At 44.6% G+C, this 15,426-nt stretch overlaps 1 protein-coding gene across 4 annotated transcripts in view; it reads right to left on the reverse strand.

Moving 5' to 3' along the window:
- Positions 1-236: 236 nt before the first annotated feature.
- CCDC171 (coiled-coil domain containing 171) overlaps positions 237-15,426 on the reverse strand; it is a 222,477-nt gene continuing 207,287 nt past the window's right edge. For all 4 annotated transcript variants that reach the window (XM_075316539.1, XM_075316545.1, XM_075316534.1 and 1 more), the window contains exons 23-25: positions 14,633-14,764; positions 12,430-12,582; positions 237-486 (exon numbers count right to left, since the gene is read on the reverse strand). In XM_075316539.1, the coding sequence (XP_075172654.1) occupies positions 292-486; positions 12,430-12,582; positions 14,633-14,764 (480 nt within the window). In that variant the 3' untranslated portion in view covers positions 237-291. The remainder of the gene's footprint in view (positions 487-12,429; positions 12,583-14,632; positions 14,765-15,426) is intronic.

Raw genomic sequence — 15,426 nt, forward strand, 5'->3', positions numbered from 1 at the left:
TCAGTGGACCTTTATTTGGATGCAATATTGGTCATGTCACCATGAAATGCAGTAGATCGTTCCAACCGTGTGATCATTTTCAAGTTATAAAAAAATGTTAAGTTCTGTACAAATTAAATCTATTAAAATATTATAAAATATATTAAAATATATAAATAAATGACATATAAAAGATCAGTGCATTACAACAGTGATAATATGCACAGCAGGCACGACCGTAATGAAGAACATTTACACCAAGGCATGTTGTCTTTAATAACTGACGAGAATAATTTAATTCCGAGCAAACAGTTAATTCTTAGTCGGCAGCTCTTGTATAGTTCTGTCTGTAAGGTCGCTAACAGATGAGAAGTTCATCGGCTGGAAACTTCTGCTGTTCACGCGAGTAATGTTCATATGGCTTTGTGAGAAGTCCGGCTCAGCATGGAGGGGCAAGAATTCTGCTTCTGATCTGGAGCTTGGTAGAGCATGGGCATCAAGCTTTGCCTGGTGTATTAAAGAAAGAGTGTTAAAAGTACAGCAACATAGCATGGGCCACCTATAGAGAAAATAAGCATTTACACTAGTCTATACTAGTGATGGGCGATCCCCCTATCCCTTCTACCAACATTTTTCATCGCTGGATTCTGGTCCCCATAGACTTACAGTCAGGGCCAGAAATATTTGGACAGTGACACAAGTTTTGTTATTTTAGCTGTTTACAAAAACATGTTCAGAAATACAATTATATATATAATATGGGCTGAAAGTGCACACTCCCAGCTGCAATATGAGAGTTTTCACATCCAAATCGGAGAAAGGGTTTAGGAATCATAGCTCTGTAATGCATAGCCTCCTCTTTTTCAAGGGACCAAAAGTAATTGGACAAGGGACTCTAAGGGCTGAAATTAACTCTGAAGGCGTCTCCCTCATTAACCTGTAATCAATGAAGTAGTTAAAAGGTCTGGGGTTGATTACAGGTGTGTGGTTTTGCATTTGGAAGCTGTTGCTGTGACCAGACAACATGCGGTCTAAGGAACTCTCAATTGAGGTGAAGCAGAACATCCTGAGGCTGAAAAAAAAGAAAAAATCCATCAGAGAGATAGCAGACATGCTTGGAGTAGCAAAATCAACAGTTGGGTACATTCTGAGAAAAAAGGAATTGACTGGTGAGCTTGGGAACTCAAAAAGGCCTGGGCGTCCACGGATGACAACAGTGGTGGATGATCGCCACATACTTTCTTTGGTGAAGAAGAACCCGTTCACAACATCAACTGAAGTCCAGAACACTCTCAGTGAAGTAGGTGTATCTGTCTCTAAGTCAACAGTAAAGAGAAGACTCCATGAAAGTAAATACAAAGGGTTCACATCTAGATGCAAACCATTCATCAATTACAAAAATAGACAGGCCAGAGTTAAATTTGCTGAAAAACACCTCATGAAGCCAGCTCAGTTCTGGAAAAGTATTCTATGGACAGATGAGACAAAGATCAACCTGTACCAGAATGATGGGAAGAAAAAAGTTTGGAGAAGAAAGGGAACGGCACATGATCCAAGGCACACCACATCCTCTGTAAAACATGGTGGAGGCAACGTGATGGCATGGGCATGCATGGCTTTCAATGGCACTGGGTCACTTGTGTTTATTGATGACATAACAGCAGACAAGAGTAGCCGGATGAATTCTGAAGTGTACCGGGATATACTTTCAGCCCAGATTCAGCCAAATGCCGCAAAGTTGATTGGACGGCGCTTCATAGTACAGATGGACAATGACCCCAAGCATACAGCCAAAGCTACCCAGGAGTTCATGAGTGCAAAAAAGTGGAACATTCTGCAATGGCCAAGTCAATCACCAGATCTTAACCCAATTGAGCATGCATTTCACTTGCTCAAATCCAGACTTAAGACGGAAAGACCCACAAACAAGCAAGACCTGAAGGCTGCGGCTGTAAAGGCCTGGCAAAGCATTAAGAAGGAGGAAACCCAGCGTTTGGTGATGTCCATGGGTTCCAGACGTAAGGCAGTGATTGCCTCCAAAGGATTCGCAACAAAATATTGAAAATAAAAATATTTTGTTTGGGTTTGGTTTATTTGTCCAATTACTTTTGACCTCCTAAAATGTGGAGTGTTTGTAAAGAAATGTGTACAATTCCTACAATTTCTATCAGATATTTTTGTTCAAACCTTCAAATTAAACGTTACAATCTGCACTTGAATTCTGTTGTAGAGGTTTCATTTCAAATCCAATGTGGTGGCATGCAGAGCCCAACTCGCGAAAATTGTGTCACTGTCCAAATATTTCTGGACCCAACTGTATATGGGGACCGGAATCAGGCCTGGAACCAGATTTTAAAAACCAGGTAACACAGACCCGTCAGTCCCAGTTATCTGTGAGTTTGCTCATCAGTACTCTTTACACAATATTGGCTGGAATTGCACATATTTACTATGGTTGTTATTATTTATATGGCACCTTCATGTATTGTCATGCATTTATTAAAAGAAATCATTCATAATGATGCAGAGAACAGATATATCAGAAAAAATACAATTACAGTGAAAAAAAAGACTCCTGATGCAGAGCTTTGCCAGGACAGAAGACATGAAACTTATGTTAAAGAGGTTGTCCAGCTTTGATAACAACAGATACATTTTTTTTTTCTTATATGCATGTAATTAGGGTTAAAACTAATTTTTGCAATTGGGTTTCCTTCGAAATTTGACACCGTTTGTCTCCTATGGCTATTAATGAGTTAACTGAGAATCAGTCAGCAAGCTCATTCTGACGATCTGACAAGAGTGTGTGTGATGCTAGTTTCACACTTGCGTTGGACGGGACCCGTTGCTATCCGCAGCCTTGAGGAATTACGGTAACCGTTACACGAAACCGTTATATTCCTCATAGACTTCTATTAGCTAGGGATAGCAACGGATGGTCTTGAATTGCATCCGCCCCGCAGCGCATCAGTTGTTTTGACGCTGACCGTCAGTGAGCGTCGGGTGGATGTAACGCTGCATGTAACGTTTTTTTGAGCAGCGGAAACCTTTATTTTTCACTGCGCATGCTCTTCTTTTTTTTTTTTTATCACAAACTTTATTTTATTTCTTGGTGGCTGAACGTTCAGCTGAGCGCTCGGCCGCCGGCATGTCTGGGCGCTCAGCTGATCCACCGGCATGTCAGGGCGCCCAACTGAGCGCTCGGCCGCCGGCATGTCAGGGCGCTCAGCTGATCCGCCGGCATGTCAGGGCACTCAGCTGAGCGCTCGGCCGCCGGCATGCCAGGGCACTCAGCTGAGCGATCGGCCGCCGGCATGTCAGGGCACTCAGCTGAGCGCTCGGCCGCCGGCATGTCAGGGCACTCAGCTGAGCGCTCGGCCGCCGGCATGTCAGGGCACTCAGCTGATCCGCCGGCATGTCAGGGCACTCAGCTAAGCGCTTGGCCGCCGGCATGTCAGGGCGCTCAGCTGAGCGCTCGGCCGCCGGCATGTCAGGGCACTCAGCTGAGCGATCGGCCGCCGGCATGTCAGGGCACTCAGCTGAGCGCTCGGCCGCCGGCATGTCAGGGCACTCAGCTGAGCGCTCGGCCGCCGGCATGTGAGAGCGCTCAGCCGCCAGCTATTAAGAGCGATCAGCTGATCGTTCACAATAGTCGGCTGCCGGTAAACTGTAAGAAGAAAAAAAAAAAAAGCTTTCCGTTATTTTGTACGATCCGTAGCATTGCGTTGTGCCACTATATGCAACGCATCCGTTGCATGCGTCACACAACGCAATGCTACGGATCCTGTCCAACGCAAGTGTGAAACTAGCCTAAAGGCTGCTTTACACGGTACGACCGATTGTGCAATTTCACAATCGATCGTACCCGCCCCCGTCCTTTTTGCGTCACGGGCAAATCGCTGCCCGTGTCGCACAAAGTCAGTAACCCCCGTCACACATACTTACCTCTCGTGCGACCTTGCTGTGGGCGGCGAACGTCCACTTCCTGGAGTGGGAGGGACGGTCGGCGTCACAGCAACGTCACACGGCCTCCGGCCAATGGAAGCGGAGGGGCGGAGATGAGAGGGACGTAAATATCCCGCCCACCTCCTTCCTCCACATAGCCGGTGGCGGCCGCGTGACGCAGGTGAGCTGCTGTTCATCGTTCCCGGGGTGTCACATGGAGCGGCGTGTGCTACCCCGGAAACGATGAACTACTAAATTAAACGATATTATGGAACCTAGCGAGCAGTACACGACTCACGATTTGTGAGCGATACTGCGTCGCTAGGAGTTGTCACACAGGCCGGCATCGCCAGCGATGCCGGATGTGCGTCACAAAAACCGTGACCCCGACGATCTATCGCACGATAGATTGTCTGGTGTAAAGCAGCCTTAACTCTTTTATCCGTATTTTTCTGAGCTCCTCTCTGCAGTCCAAATTAAAGTTTTATGTGTAGGGACAAAAAGAGCCTGTAAAAGCCAAAGAATGCAAATTTTATATTAAAACCCAAACACAAAAATGATTTTTAGACCAAAACATATGAATTTAAGTAAAAAAAAAAAGATGAAGGAATGATCAACCCTACTACCCAAGTATGTGGGAATAAGGTAAGAAACCATTTATTTATTGGCATGCGATTAATAAGAAATATTCTTTTCTCGCTATAGAATCAGTGCTACTTTGAAAAATTAGTTATGAATATTCTAACACTTTATTATACTGTGTGCACCAGATATTTATCTATTGGTGACACCTTCTATATAGATATCTTATTAATCAGGCCATATTAGATCATCTCTCCTTTGGGATTTTTATTCATTTGGGTGAAGTGAAAAAATTTTACTTATGAAATTTTTTTATGTTTTGTATCCTTATAGGGTTTATTAGAAATCGGTTCCTTCTTAGTAAGCAGATTGATGTTGCTGTCGCCATTGACAGTGGCCTCAGAGAGGTTAAACGCCCGCAATTGGCACCAGCACTCATCGTGGGCATTACTGTGGGGGGTCCACTATGATATATATATATACATACATACTGTATGTATATATACCCTGTCTCCCCAAAAATAAGACACTGTCTTATATTTTTTTTTGCCCTGAAAAAAGCACTATGTCTTATTTTCAGGGGGTGTCTTATTCTCGAGGAGACATGGTTGTGGGTAAGTTTACCCCCCACAAAACGCAGATCCCCCCGCATCCCTGGATCTTCATACTTACCAGCCCAGGGCATCTGTATGGCTCCCAGATCCTCCTGTGATCTCCCAGCAGGTGTGCTGCACGCCTCCCCTGCGTCTGGCCGACATCAGATCTCACACACACACACACACACACACACACACACACACACCAGATCACACTCACTCACTCACTCACACACACACAAAGACACACCCACACCACGATCCCAGCAGCTGTGCTGCACGCCGTGCTCCTCTGCCTCCTGCCGACACTCACAGATCCGATCGCTTACGTTCACACACACACACACACACACACACACTCACACATCCGACCGCATACACTAACACACACACTGACGATATCGCACATACGCGCTCATACATTCACAACATCCGGAGATACCACATGCTTCCGGCCATGTGATCCTTGGCAGGTCCTGGAAGGTCACTGCACGCACAGTATCGCCGCCGAGAAGCAAGCGATATCACTGGATGTTGTGAGTGTGTGGATGCAATCTGATGTGTGTGTGAGGTGTGTGTGAGAGTGAGTGTGATCTGATGTGTGTGTGTGTGTGTGTGTTCCGCCACTGCAGGACCTTCATGCGCTCACCTGCTCCCGGTCGGCTTCTGGTGAGTATGATGGGGGGGTCTTCTTTCTTCTCTCTACTGCGGGTGCCCGCTGCCTATAATGAAGTGTCCTGCAGTGTCTTTAACTCTTTCACCGCTGCATGACACTTCATTATTGACCGCAGCTATGTCTTATTTTTAGAGGATGTCTTATATTAAAGCTTCCCTGAAAACTCCTGGGATGTCTTATTTTCGGAGGATGTCTTATTTTCGGGGAAACACGGTATATATATATATATATATATATATATATATACTGTATATATAAAATCAGTGGTGATTTCACCGGCTCCACTTGTGAGCCAGCATGAGCGTAGCGCTGTACATATATAGCAGTTTGTGAGAATGCACTTCCTGCAGCGCAGTACATGTATGGCGCATGTTGTGAAAGGGTTAAATGGCTTAAAATAACTACTATAACAAGTTGTTTTTCTGGATTCAACACACAAGGCCCAATTTTGACTATTGTGGTCTCAGAAATATTGAGGCCCCTGAATAGAATCCGCCATAAGAGAACACTGTTTTAGATCAAACGTTGTCTCCAGCATGTAATGTAACAATGAAGGAATTATTTGCTGCACCAGTTGTGCTTGAGATAAAACATCAAATACCTGGACTGGGGCTTTACACTTTGACATTTGATTGCATGCTAGAAATATGAGAAATCAAGAGAGTGGTCCAAATGTTATGAAAAGAGATCATTAAGTTCCACAAACCAGAAAAAGGATACAAAAAGAAAAAAAAAAGGCATTAGAAGGAATCTGTCAGTGGGATCAACCCTCCTAAGCTGTCTATACGGGCATAAGGGCCACAGACAGGTGAATAAAATGATACCTTGATATCTGCAATTTGATGTCTTATTGCAGAGAAATCCTCATTATTCATAATATATAAATGAGCTGTGGGCCAGACATAGATCTCCCTGAGAATCTGTCTCCAGAGCTTGTTTTAAATTAAGGAGTCATTACGAGTGTGAGACATGTAATAACTGACAGTATGCTCTCTTTATCTACATGTCTCACACCCATAATGTCTGCTTTCATTTATAATAAGCACAGAAGGCCAATTCTCAGGACCATAGATCGTAACAGCTCATTTACATATTAAAAAAACATAAATTTCTTGGGAATACAACTTCAGACTGCAGATATTACATTATGATTTTATTTAACCTTCTATGACCCCTCTGCCGAAAGGCTTAGGAGGGCTGATCTCAGTGATTGATCCCCTTTAACCCCTTAGTGATGGAGCTAATTTTCACTTTAATGACCAGACCAAATTTTGCAATTCTGACCAGTGTCACTTTATGAGGTTATAAACTCTAGAACGCTTCAACGGATCCCGGTGATTCTGAGATTGTTTTTTCGTAACATATTGGACTTCATGTTAGTACTAAATTTTGGAGAATATTTTTTGCGTTTCTTTGTGAAATAAACGGAAATTTGGCGAAAATTTTGAAAATTATGCAATTTTCAACTTTTGAATTTTTATACCGTTAAACCAGAGAATTATGTCACATAGAATAATTAATAAATAACATTTCCCACATGTCTACTTTACATCAGTGCAATCTGAAGTAGCGCGGCTGAAAAACCCGTCCCTTTTTATCTCCGTTTTCAGTTAATCTTCAACAGTGTGGTTCATAGCGCGGCTGAAAAACCCGTCCCTTTTTATCTCCGTTTTACTTTACATCAGTGCAATTTTTGAAACAATTTTTTTTTTTTGTTAGGAAGTTATAAGGATTCAAAGTTCATCAGCAATTTCCCATTTTTTCAACAAAATTTACAAACCTTTTTTTTAGGGACCACATCACATTTGAAGTGACTTTGGGGGGCCTGGTGACAGAAAATACCCAAAAGTGACACTATTCTAAAATCTGCACCCCCCAAAGTACTCAAAACCACATCCAAGAAGTTTATTAACCCTTCAGGTGCTTCACAGGAACTAAAGCAATGTGGAATGACAAAAATATATATATATTTTACCTAAAAAATGTTGGTCTCGCGCCAATTTATTCACTTTTAGAAGAAGTAACACAACAAAATGGAACCCAAAATTTCTTCCCAATGTTTCTCCTGAGCGTGCTGATACCCCACATGTGGTCATAAACCTCTGTTTGGACAAATGGGAGGACTTGAGGACTTGGAACAGAAGGAGCAATATTTGAATTTTGGAAAGCAAATTTGGCTGAAATAGATTGCGGGTACCATGTTTCATTTGCAGGGCCCATAAGGTACCTAAACAGCAGAAACCCCCCATAACTGACCCCATTTTGGAAACTAGACCCCTCAAGGAATTTATCTAGATGTTTGTTGAGAACTTTGAACCCCAAGGGGATTCACAGAATTTTATAATGTTGAGCCGTGAAAATAAAAAAATAAATTTTTACCACAAAATTGTTACTTCAACCAAGTAGCTTTTTTTCCACAAGGGTATCAGGAAAGAGTGCACCCTAAAATGTATCGAGCAATTTCTCCTGAGTTCGCTGATACCTCACATGTGGTGGAAATCAACTGTTTAGGTGTACGGTGGGGCTCTGAAGGGAAGGAGCGCCATTTGACTGCAAAATTGGCTGGAATCATTAGTGTACACCATGTCGCATTTGGAGAGCCCCTGCAGTGCCTAAACAGTGGAGCTCCCCCACAAGAGCCCCATTCTGGAAACTAGACCTCTCAAGGAATTTATCCAGTGGTATAGTGAGCAGTTTGAACTCACAGTTACTTCACAGAATTTGATAACCTTAGGTCATCATATTGAAATTTTTTATTTTTTTCACAAAAATGTTTGCTTTAGCACCAAATTTCTCACTTTTTCAAGAGGAAACACCAAAAAATGGACCCCAGTTTGTTATCCAATTTCTTATGAGCGCAGGGATACCTCACATGTGGCTAAAAACCTCTGTTTAGACAAATGGTAGGGCTTGGAATGGAAGGAGCACCATTTGAATTTTGGAAAAGCTGAAATAAATTGCAGGCACCATGTCACACTTGCAGGGCCCCTGGGGTACATATACAGTAGAAACCCCCCACAAGTGACCCCAATTTGGAAACTAGACCCCTCAAGTATTTTATTCAGGGGTATAGTGAGCATTTTGAACTCCCAGGGGCATCACAAAAATGTTGCTCTAGCAGCAAATTTCTCACTTTTAGGCTATGTGCCCACGATCCGGCGACACTTAGTCTGCGGAGATGTGTGTTGTCCACGGGAGAACCCAGCTGCCCATGACCAAGATCCAGGTTCGTGCTGCTGCTGACTTTAGCTCTATTCTCTCCGCAGAGAACACTCGACAGTGGACAGGAAATTTCTAAAAATCCTTCCACTGCGCTTCCACTGAACAACGCAGTGTTATGGACGCAGCGAAAACACAGCGTCCAAAATGCTTCAATCCCTAATCGCGGGCACACAGCCTAAAAAGCTAGAAAGGATGGAAGGATGGAAAGATAGATAGATAGACAGACAGATGTCAAACACATATATAATGTCCCGCCCCCCTACATATTCTAAGCTGGCACCTTTTAGTGACTTTCATGTGGCACTAAAGGGTGCCTGGCCTTGTATTTAGAAAAAAAAATTAATTAAAAAAAAAAGCGACGTGGGGTCCCTCCATTTTTGATAGCCAGCTAGGGTAAAGCAGATGGTTGCAGCCTGCAAACCACAGCTGTCCGCTTTACCTTGCTTGGGGATCCAATTTGGAGGGCACCCCAGGCTCTTTTTTATAATTATTTATAAATAAGTAATTAAAAAAAAAATTAGGGTCCCCCCCAAATTGGTTCACCAGCCAAGGTAAAGCGGAAAGCTGTGTTCTGATATTCTCAGGGTGGGAAGGTCCGTAGTTATTGGCCCCTCCCAGCCTAAAAATAGCAGGCCGCAGCCGCCCCAGAAGTTGTGCATCCATTAGATGCGCCAATTCAGGCGCTTCGCCCCGGCTCATCCCGTGCCTTGGTGTAATGGCAAACGGGGTAATAAATGGGGTTGATACCAGATGTGTAATGTCACCTGACATCAAGCCCAGCAGTTTGTGATGTCATGGCGCCTATCAGATACCAAACATCACCAACTGTCAGTAATAAAAAAAAAAAAATAGACGACAAAAAAAAAATATTTATTTGAAAAAAACACTACCCAAAACATTCCCTCTTTCACCAATTTATTGTAAAGAGAAAAAAAAAATCTGGGCCGCAGTAATCCATTTTGGAAGTCCCACAACGACTCTGGACCTTCTAGAATATGGGGGACACGCTCAGGGAACGTGTCCCCCATTTTCTAGGAGTGTGGGTGCAAAGAATCTGCACCTACCCTCCCCGGGTCACAGCAGCGGTGTGAGTGCAGCCAGCGCAGCTCCACAGCTCTCACTGAACACAGGAAGCTGAGCTCAGCTGACATCCGCGCTCTGCTCATGCGAACAGCGTCTGCTGTGAAAGAGGAGGGAGCGCTGCAAAAAGGTAAAAATACCGGGGGGCACACCGGGAAACACCGGGGGGGTATGGGGGGTGGCTTAGCTAGACCCGGGGAGGAGTTTTCTGTCACATGTGTAATGGCACATGCGACAGAAATCAGAGCAGAAGGGTGAATGCGCGCGGTACGTTAGTGTGTGCGCCACCATCTTGGATGTTCGGGAGGAGGTTGGGGGTCAGGGGGGGCACATTAGCGACACCGGGGGACCGGAGTGGACCAGGGGGAGATTTATCTCCCATCTGGCATATTTGATCATGCCAGATGGGAGATAAATCATTGTTTACCGGCGCTGTCATTTACTGTAACGTGATCATCGGTATACAGTGTACACCAGTGATCACGTGACTGGGGACCGGAAAAAACGGCCTGAATCGTGATCTCCAGGGTCTCAGCTACTCCCGGTAGCTGAAATCCCGGAGATTTTCCGTCGCTGGGGGGCGCTATTTACCTTTTTCGGCCTGATGTCTTAAAGCGTCGGAACAGAATAAGTACCCTGTTTTTCCGACATCTAAAGTCATACGGCCGTCGTTATGAGGTTAAATGTTGCCACAGAGCCAGCATAGTGCATCATTCATAGTACATGTACAGCATACATATTCTGGATGTGAAAAAAAGAAGAGGAAGCTATCACCAGATTCCGATATGAGGCAGGTGGCCAAAAACTCTTGGGGGTCTGCAGAAGACCTGCAGCAATATTTGGTGGCAGCAGGCAATAAGATTTTAGTTTGAAAAGCATTTCACATCAGTATTTGTAATCCAAGTTAGACACATTTCTTTTTCTCTGATTTTTGACATGCAAATGCTTATGTATAATAGTGGCCAAATATAGATGTGTGAACGTGGCCTAAGAAACCTAGTAAACCCTGAAGCTCTCTATGCCCGAACTTCAAGACATACAACACTAAGAAAATAATTGTTCAGTATTTTAAGGCAAAATGCTTTGTCTACAGGAGTCCATGGACCCGTTTATGTGGCTTAAGCTGGTGTCACACTAAACGACAGCGACAACGACGTCGCTGTTACGTCACCATTTTCGGTGACGTAACAGCGACCTTGTAAGTCGCTGTTATGATCGCTGCTTAGCTGTCAAACACAGCAGAAGCAGCGATCATAACGTCGCTGTGCTACATGTGCAGAGAGCAGGGAGTCGCGCTTAGCGCTGGCTCCTTGCTCTCCTGCAGCACACATCGGGTTAATTAACCCGATGTGTGCTGCAGCTACATGTCACAGTTCAGAGAGCAGGGAGCCGCGCTTAGCGCTGGCTCCTTGCTCTCCTGCAGCACACATCGGGTTAATTAACCCGATGTGTGCTGCAGCTACATGTCACAGTGCAGAGAGCAGGGAGCCGCGCGCACTGCTTAGCGCTGGCTCCTTGCTCTCCTTGCTACAGTATACATCGGGTTAATTACCCGATGCGTACTGCAGCCACATGTCACAGTGCAGGAGCCGGCACTGGCAGCAAGAGCGGAGGCTGGTAACCAGCGTAAACATCGGGTAACCAGGGAAAGGTCTTCCCTTGGTTACCCGATGTTTACGCTGGTTACAGCTTACCGCAGCTGCCAGTGCCGGCTCCTGATCGCTTCATTTCGTCGCTCTCTCGCTGTCACACACAGCGATGTGTGTGTCACAGCGGGAGAGTGACGACCAAAAAATGAAGCTGGACATTCAGCAACGACCGGCGACCTCACAGCAGGGGCCAGGTCGTTGCTGGATGTCACACACAGCGACAGCGACGGGACGTCGCTGCAACGTCACAGAAAATGGTGACGTAGCAGCGACGTCGTTGTCGTCGTCGTTATGTGTGACACCAGCTTTAGCCAACAAAGCATTTTAGTTTGCCCTAGGTAAGTCAACATGACTTGATTATTCTCTTTGAAGCATATCTCTTCTATCTTAAGATGTTAGAAGATGAATGGATCCAGAAGAGACATATATACAGTGTGTCTATCTATATCCTGTCCACCGCCATTAACTTGAGAACGGCGGCAGCTATAGGCATAGAAGTGGTGTCTAGGTATAGTAAAGGAGCCATGCGCTACGCAATGAAAACACCTATAGCGCCACCTGGTGGAAAACAACGGAGTTAGCATTTTTATCTCGAAAAGGAACGAGATAGAGAAAAAAAGTGAATTACAAAGTTGTAGGGCATCATCAATTCAATACGAATCGACACCTTGTATACAGAAATGAACAGATGAACATTTACCACAGATGGGATTTTGGACTCTCGAAGACAAGCAGTCTGCAGCTCGGATTTGAGAGCAGCAATGTGCTCTTCATGGAACACTATCTCTCTTTCCAGATCAGATACTTTGGTGCACACCATCTGATAGAAGTCCAGGAAGCTTCTGATCATGGTCTGTAAGAAACAGAAGACATAGAAGAGGTCAGCATGTACGTACAGTATGTGTTTATTCCTTAGGTTACTCCTTACTTTGGTAACCAGAGACTATGACATTTATAGAAATCCATGTCAAAGTGGACACCTTCATTTTTTGCTTTTAGACAATATTTTACAGACATACAGGAAGAACTGAATCCTAAAAAGTAACATCAGTATTTCTATAGCTGGGAATACTGAAATGAATGCATGATCAACAATAAGTCTCCATAATACTTGCATTATAATTCACAAGCATCTCCAGCTTAAAAGAAACAAAATCAGGATGAGATAAATGGTTGCAAAAAAATAGATGTTCAAAAAAAATTCCCCCCAAAAAAGCAGATCCGATTTTTCTAGCTGATGAGAGAACTTGGGAGATTACAGAGGATGTATTCATCTAGGTGCAGTAAGATCTTGCAAGCTGTGGATGCAGAATAACTGAACTTTTGTCTCTTTATAGAGGTTGTCTCAAGATTGAGTTTCAGGAGCTCATGAGCTCCCTGCCTCGTGTCTTCTTCCTGATGATTAAAGGGAACCTGTCGTCACGTTTTTCCCCTATAAGCTGAGGTCAGTACCAGTGAGCTGTTATATACAGTATTCTAGAATGCTGTATATAAGGGCCCATGCCGTGCTGAATAACGTAAAAAACATCTTTATTTTACTCACCTAGTGCGCTCTAGTCCGATGGGTGTCACTGCTCTCGGTCCGGCGCCTCCTCTCCACGGCAATCTCCATCCTCTTGCCCAGCCCCTTGTGAATGACACGTTCTGGATCATTCACAAAGAGATCCCCACTGCGCTCCTGCGCATACGCACTTTGATCTGCACAGCTGAGGGCAGATCAAAGTACTATAGTGTGCATGCACAGGCGGTCTTTGAGCTTTTCTCGTGCCTGCACATTACAGTACTTTACTCTGCCCTTTACTCAGCAGGGCAGAGAGAAGTGTGCATGCGCAGGAGTGCAATGGAGGCCTCTCTGTGAATGACACAGGATTTGTCATGCACACGGGGCTATGTAGGAGGACGGCGATCACAAGAAGAGAGAAGGTGCCAGACCGCCCCCTCGGTGAGTATTATAAATGTGTTTTTTATGTTATACAGAGCGGCCTGAGCTCTTATATACAGTATTCGAGAATGAGGTATATATGGGGGTCACTGGCGGAGGTCGCAGCTCATAAGGGAAAAACCTGGTGACAATTCAGGTCCTCGGCATGGGTTATCACATGCCTGAACTGTGCTCTCTTTGATGCTTAAAGCAGAGGCAGCTTTTTCTTTGTAGTATCAGAGGAGGGCAGTGGCACTAAAGTTGGCTAGCTCCAGCATTCCGGTGAGCATCAGAGCAGCACTTACAAACTTGATAGCAAATAGGTTGCAAGCACTGAGCTTCTTGTCTAGGAAACCAGAAACCTCTGATAGATTGCAGTAGTGTCAGGTAATCTAGGCGACAAGTAATATATGATGGGATAAAAATGTCTCTGTTCTTGAAACGGAGAGGATTTTGAATAAGATGCAAGTTGCTTGTTTTTAAAAGCACTTTCTAAATCACTGCTTCAAAAATGTTTTCCAGTATAACAGTACTGATGGCCTATCCTTAGAATAGGATTGGTGAAAGTTGGACTCTCAGCATTTCAGTCAAGCTGTTTAAATGGGTTGCGGCTGTGCTTGGTATTGCAGTATTGTCCCATTTAAGTGAATAAGACAGCGCTGGAATATCCTGTAACTGTAATGCTCCTAGTAAGTGGATGGAATATAAGTACACAGAACCATGTAAATAAAGAGTCTGCGGTCCCTTTAAAAGCTGATAGCCAGGGATACCAAGTCATACCGAGAGACAAAGAAATGTGTTGCTACTAATTCTCTGTACTTCTGATGCCTACAAAAGTAACTATTTTTTATTATATATGTTAATCAAAATGAAGCTTCTATCTAGCTTGGATATGCTTCTATGGAAAACTTCCTTACAAAGATAAAGGCAATGTTACACTCACACTTTTGAAAGGCACACAATAAATGCATATAATGAATACCTGGCAAACAGTGAAGTCCGATCCTCCCGTGTACCCTTTCATTTCAAAGATATTTGATGATAACATTGGAAGCTGGAAAGTGAAATCTTGTCGTGATGTTGCTAGCCGTGATAAGGAGATTTGTTCTCTCATCTAAAAGAACAAAAAAAGCAAAAAACAAATAAAAAAAGAAATAAAATAAATAATTAGCAATAAGACATTTCAGTCTTTCTAAAACCTTAAAGGGGGTATCTGCTCTTAAGGGGGCTTTACACGCTATGACATCGCTAATGCGAACTCGTTGGGGTCACGGAATTGGTGACGCACATCCGGCCGCATTAGCGATGCCGTTGCATGTGACACCTATGAGCGATTTTGCATCGTTGCAAAAACGTGCAAAATCGCTCATCGGTGACATGGGGGTCCATTCTCAAATATCGTTACTGCAGCAGTAACGAGGTTGTTCCTCGTTCCTGCGGCAGCACACATCACTCCGTGTGACACCGCAGGAACAAGGACGCTCTCCTTACCTGCCTCCCGGCCGCTATGCGGAAGCAAGGAGGTGGGCGGGATGTTACGTCCCGCTCATCTCCGCCCCTCCGCTTCTATTGGGCGGCCGCTCAGTGACGTCGCTGTGACGCCGCACGGACCGCCCCCTTAGAAAGGAGGCAGTTTGCCGGTCACAGCAACGTCGCCGGGCAGGTAAGTATGTGTGACGGGTCTGGGCGATGTTGTGCGGCACGGGCAGCGATTTGCCCGTGTCGCACAACAGATGGGGGCGGGTACCCACACTAGCGATATCGGGACCGATATCG

Source organism: Anomaloglossus baeobatrachus, chromosome 1 (genome assembly GCF_048569485.1).
Source record: "Anomaloglossus baeobatrachus isolate aAnoBae1 chromosome 1, aAnoBae1.hap1, whole genome shotgun sequence".
NCBI lineage: Eukaryota > Metazoa > Chordata > Amphibia > Anura > Aromobatidae > Anomaloglossus > Anomaloglossus baeobatrachus.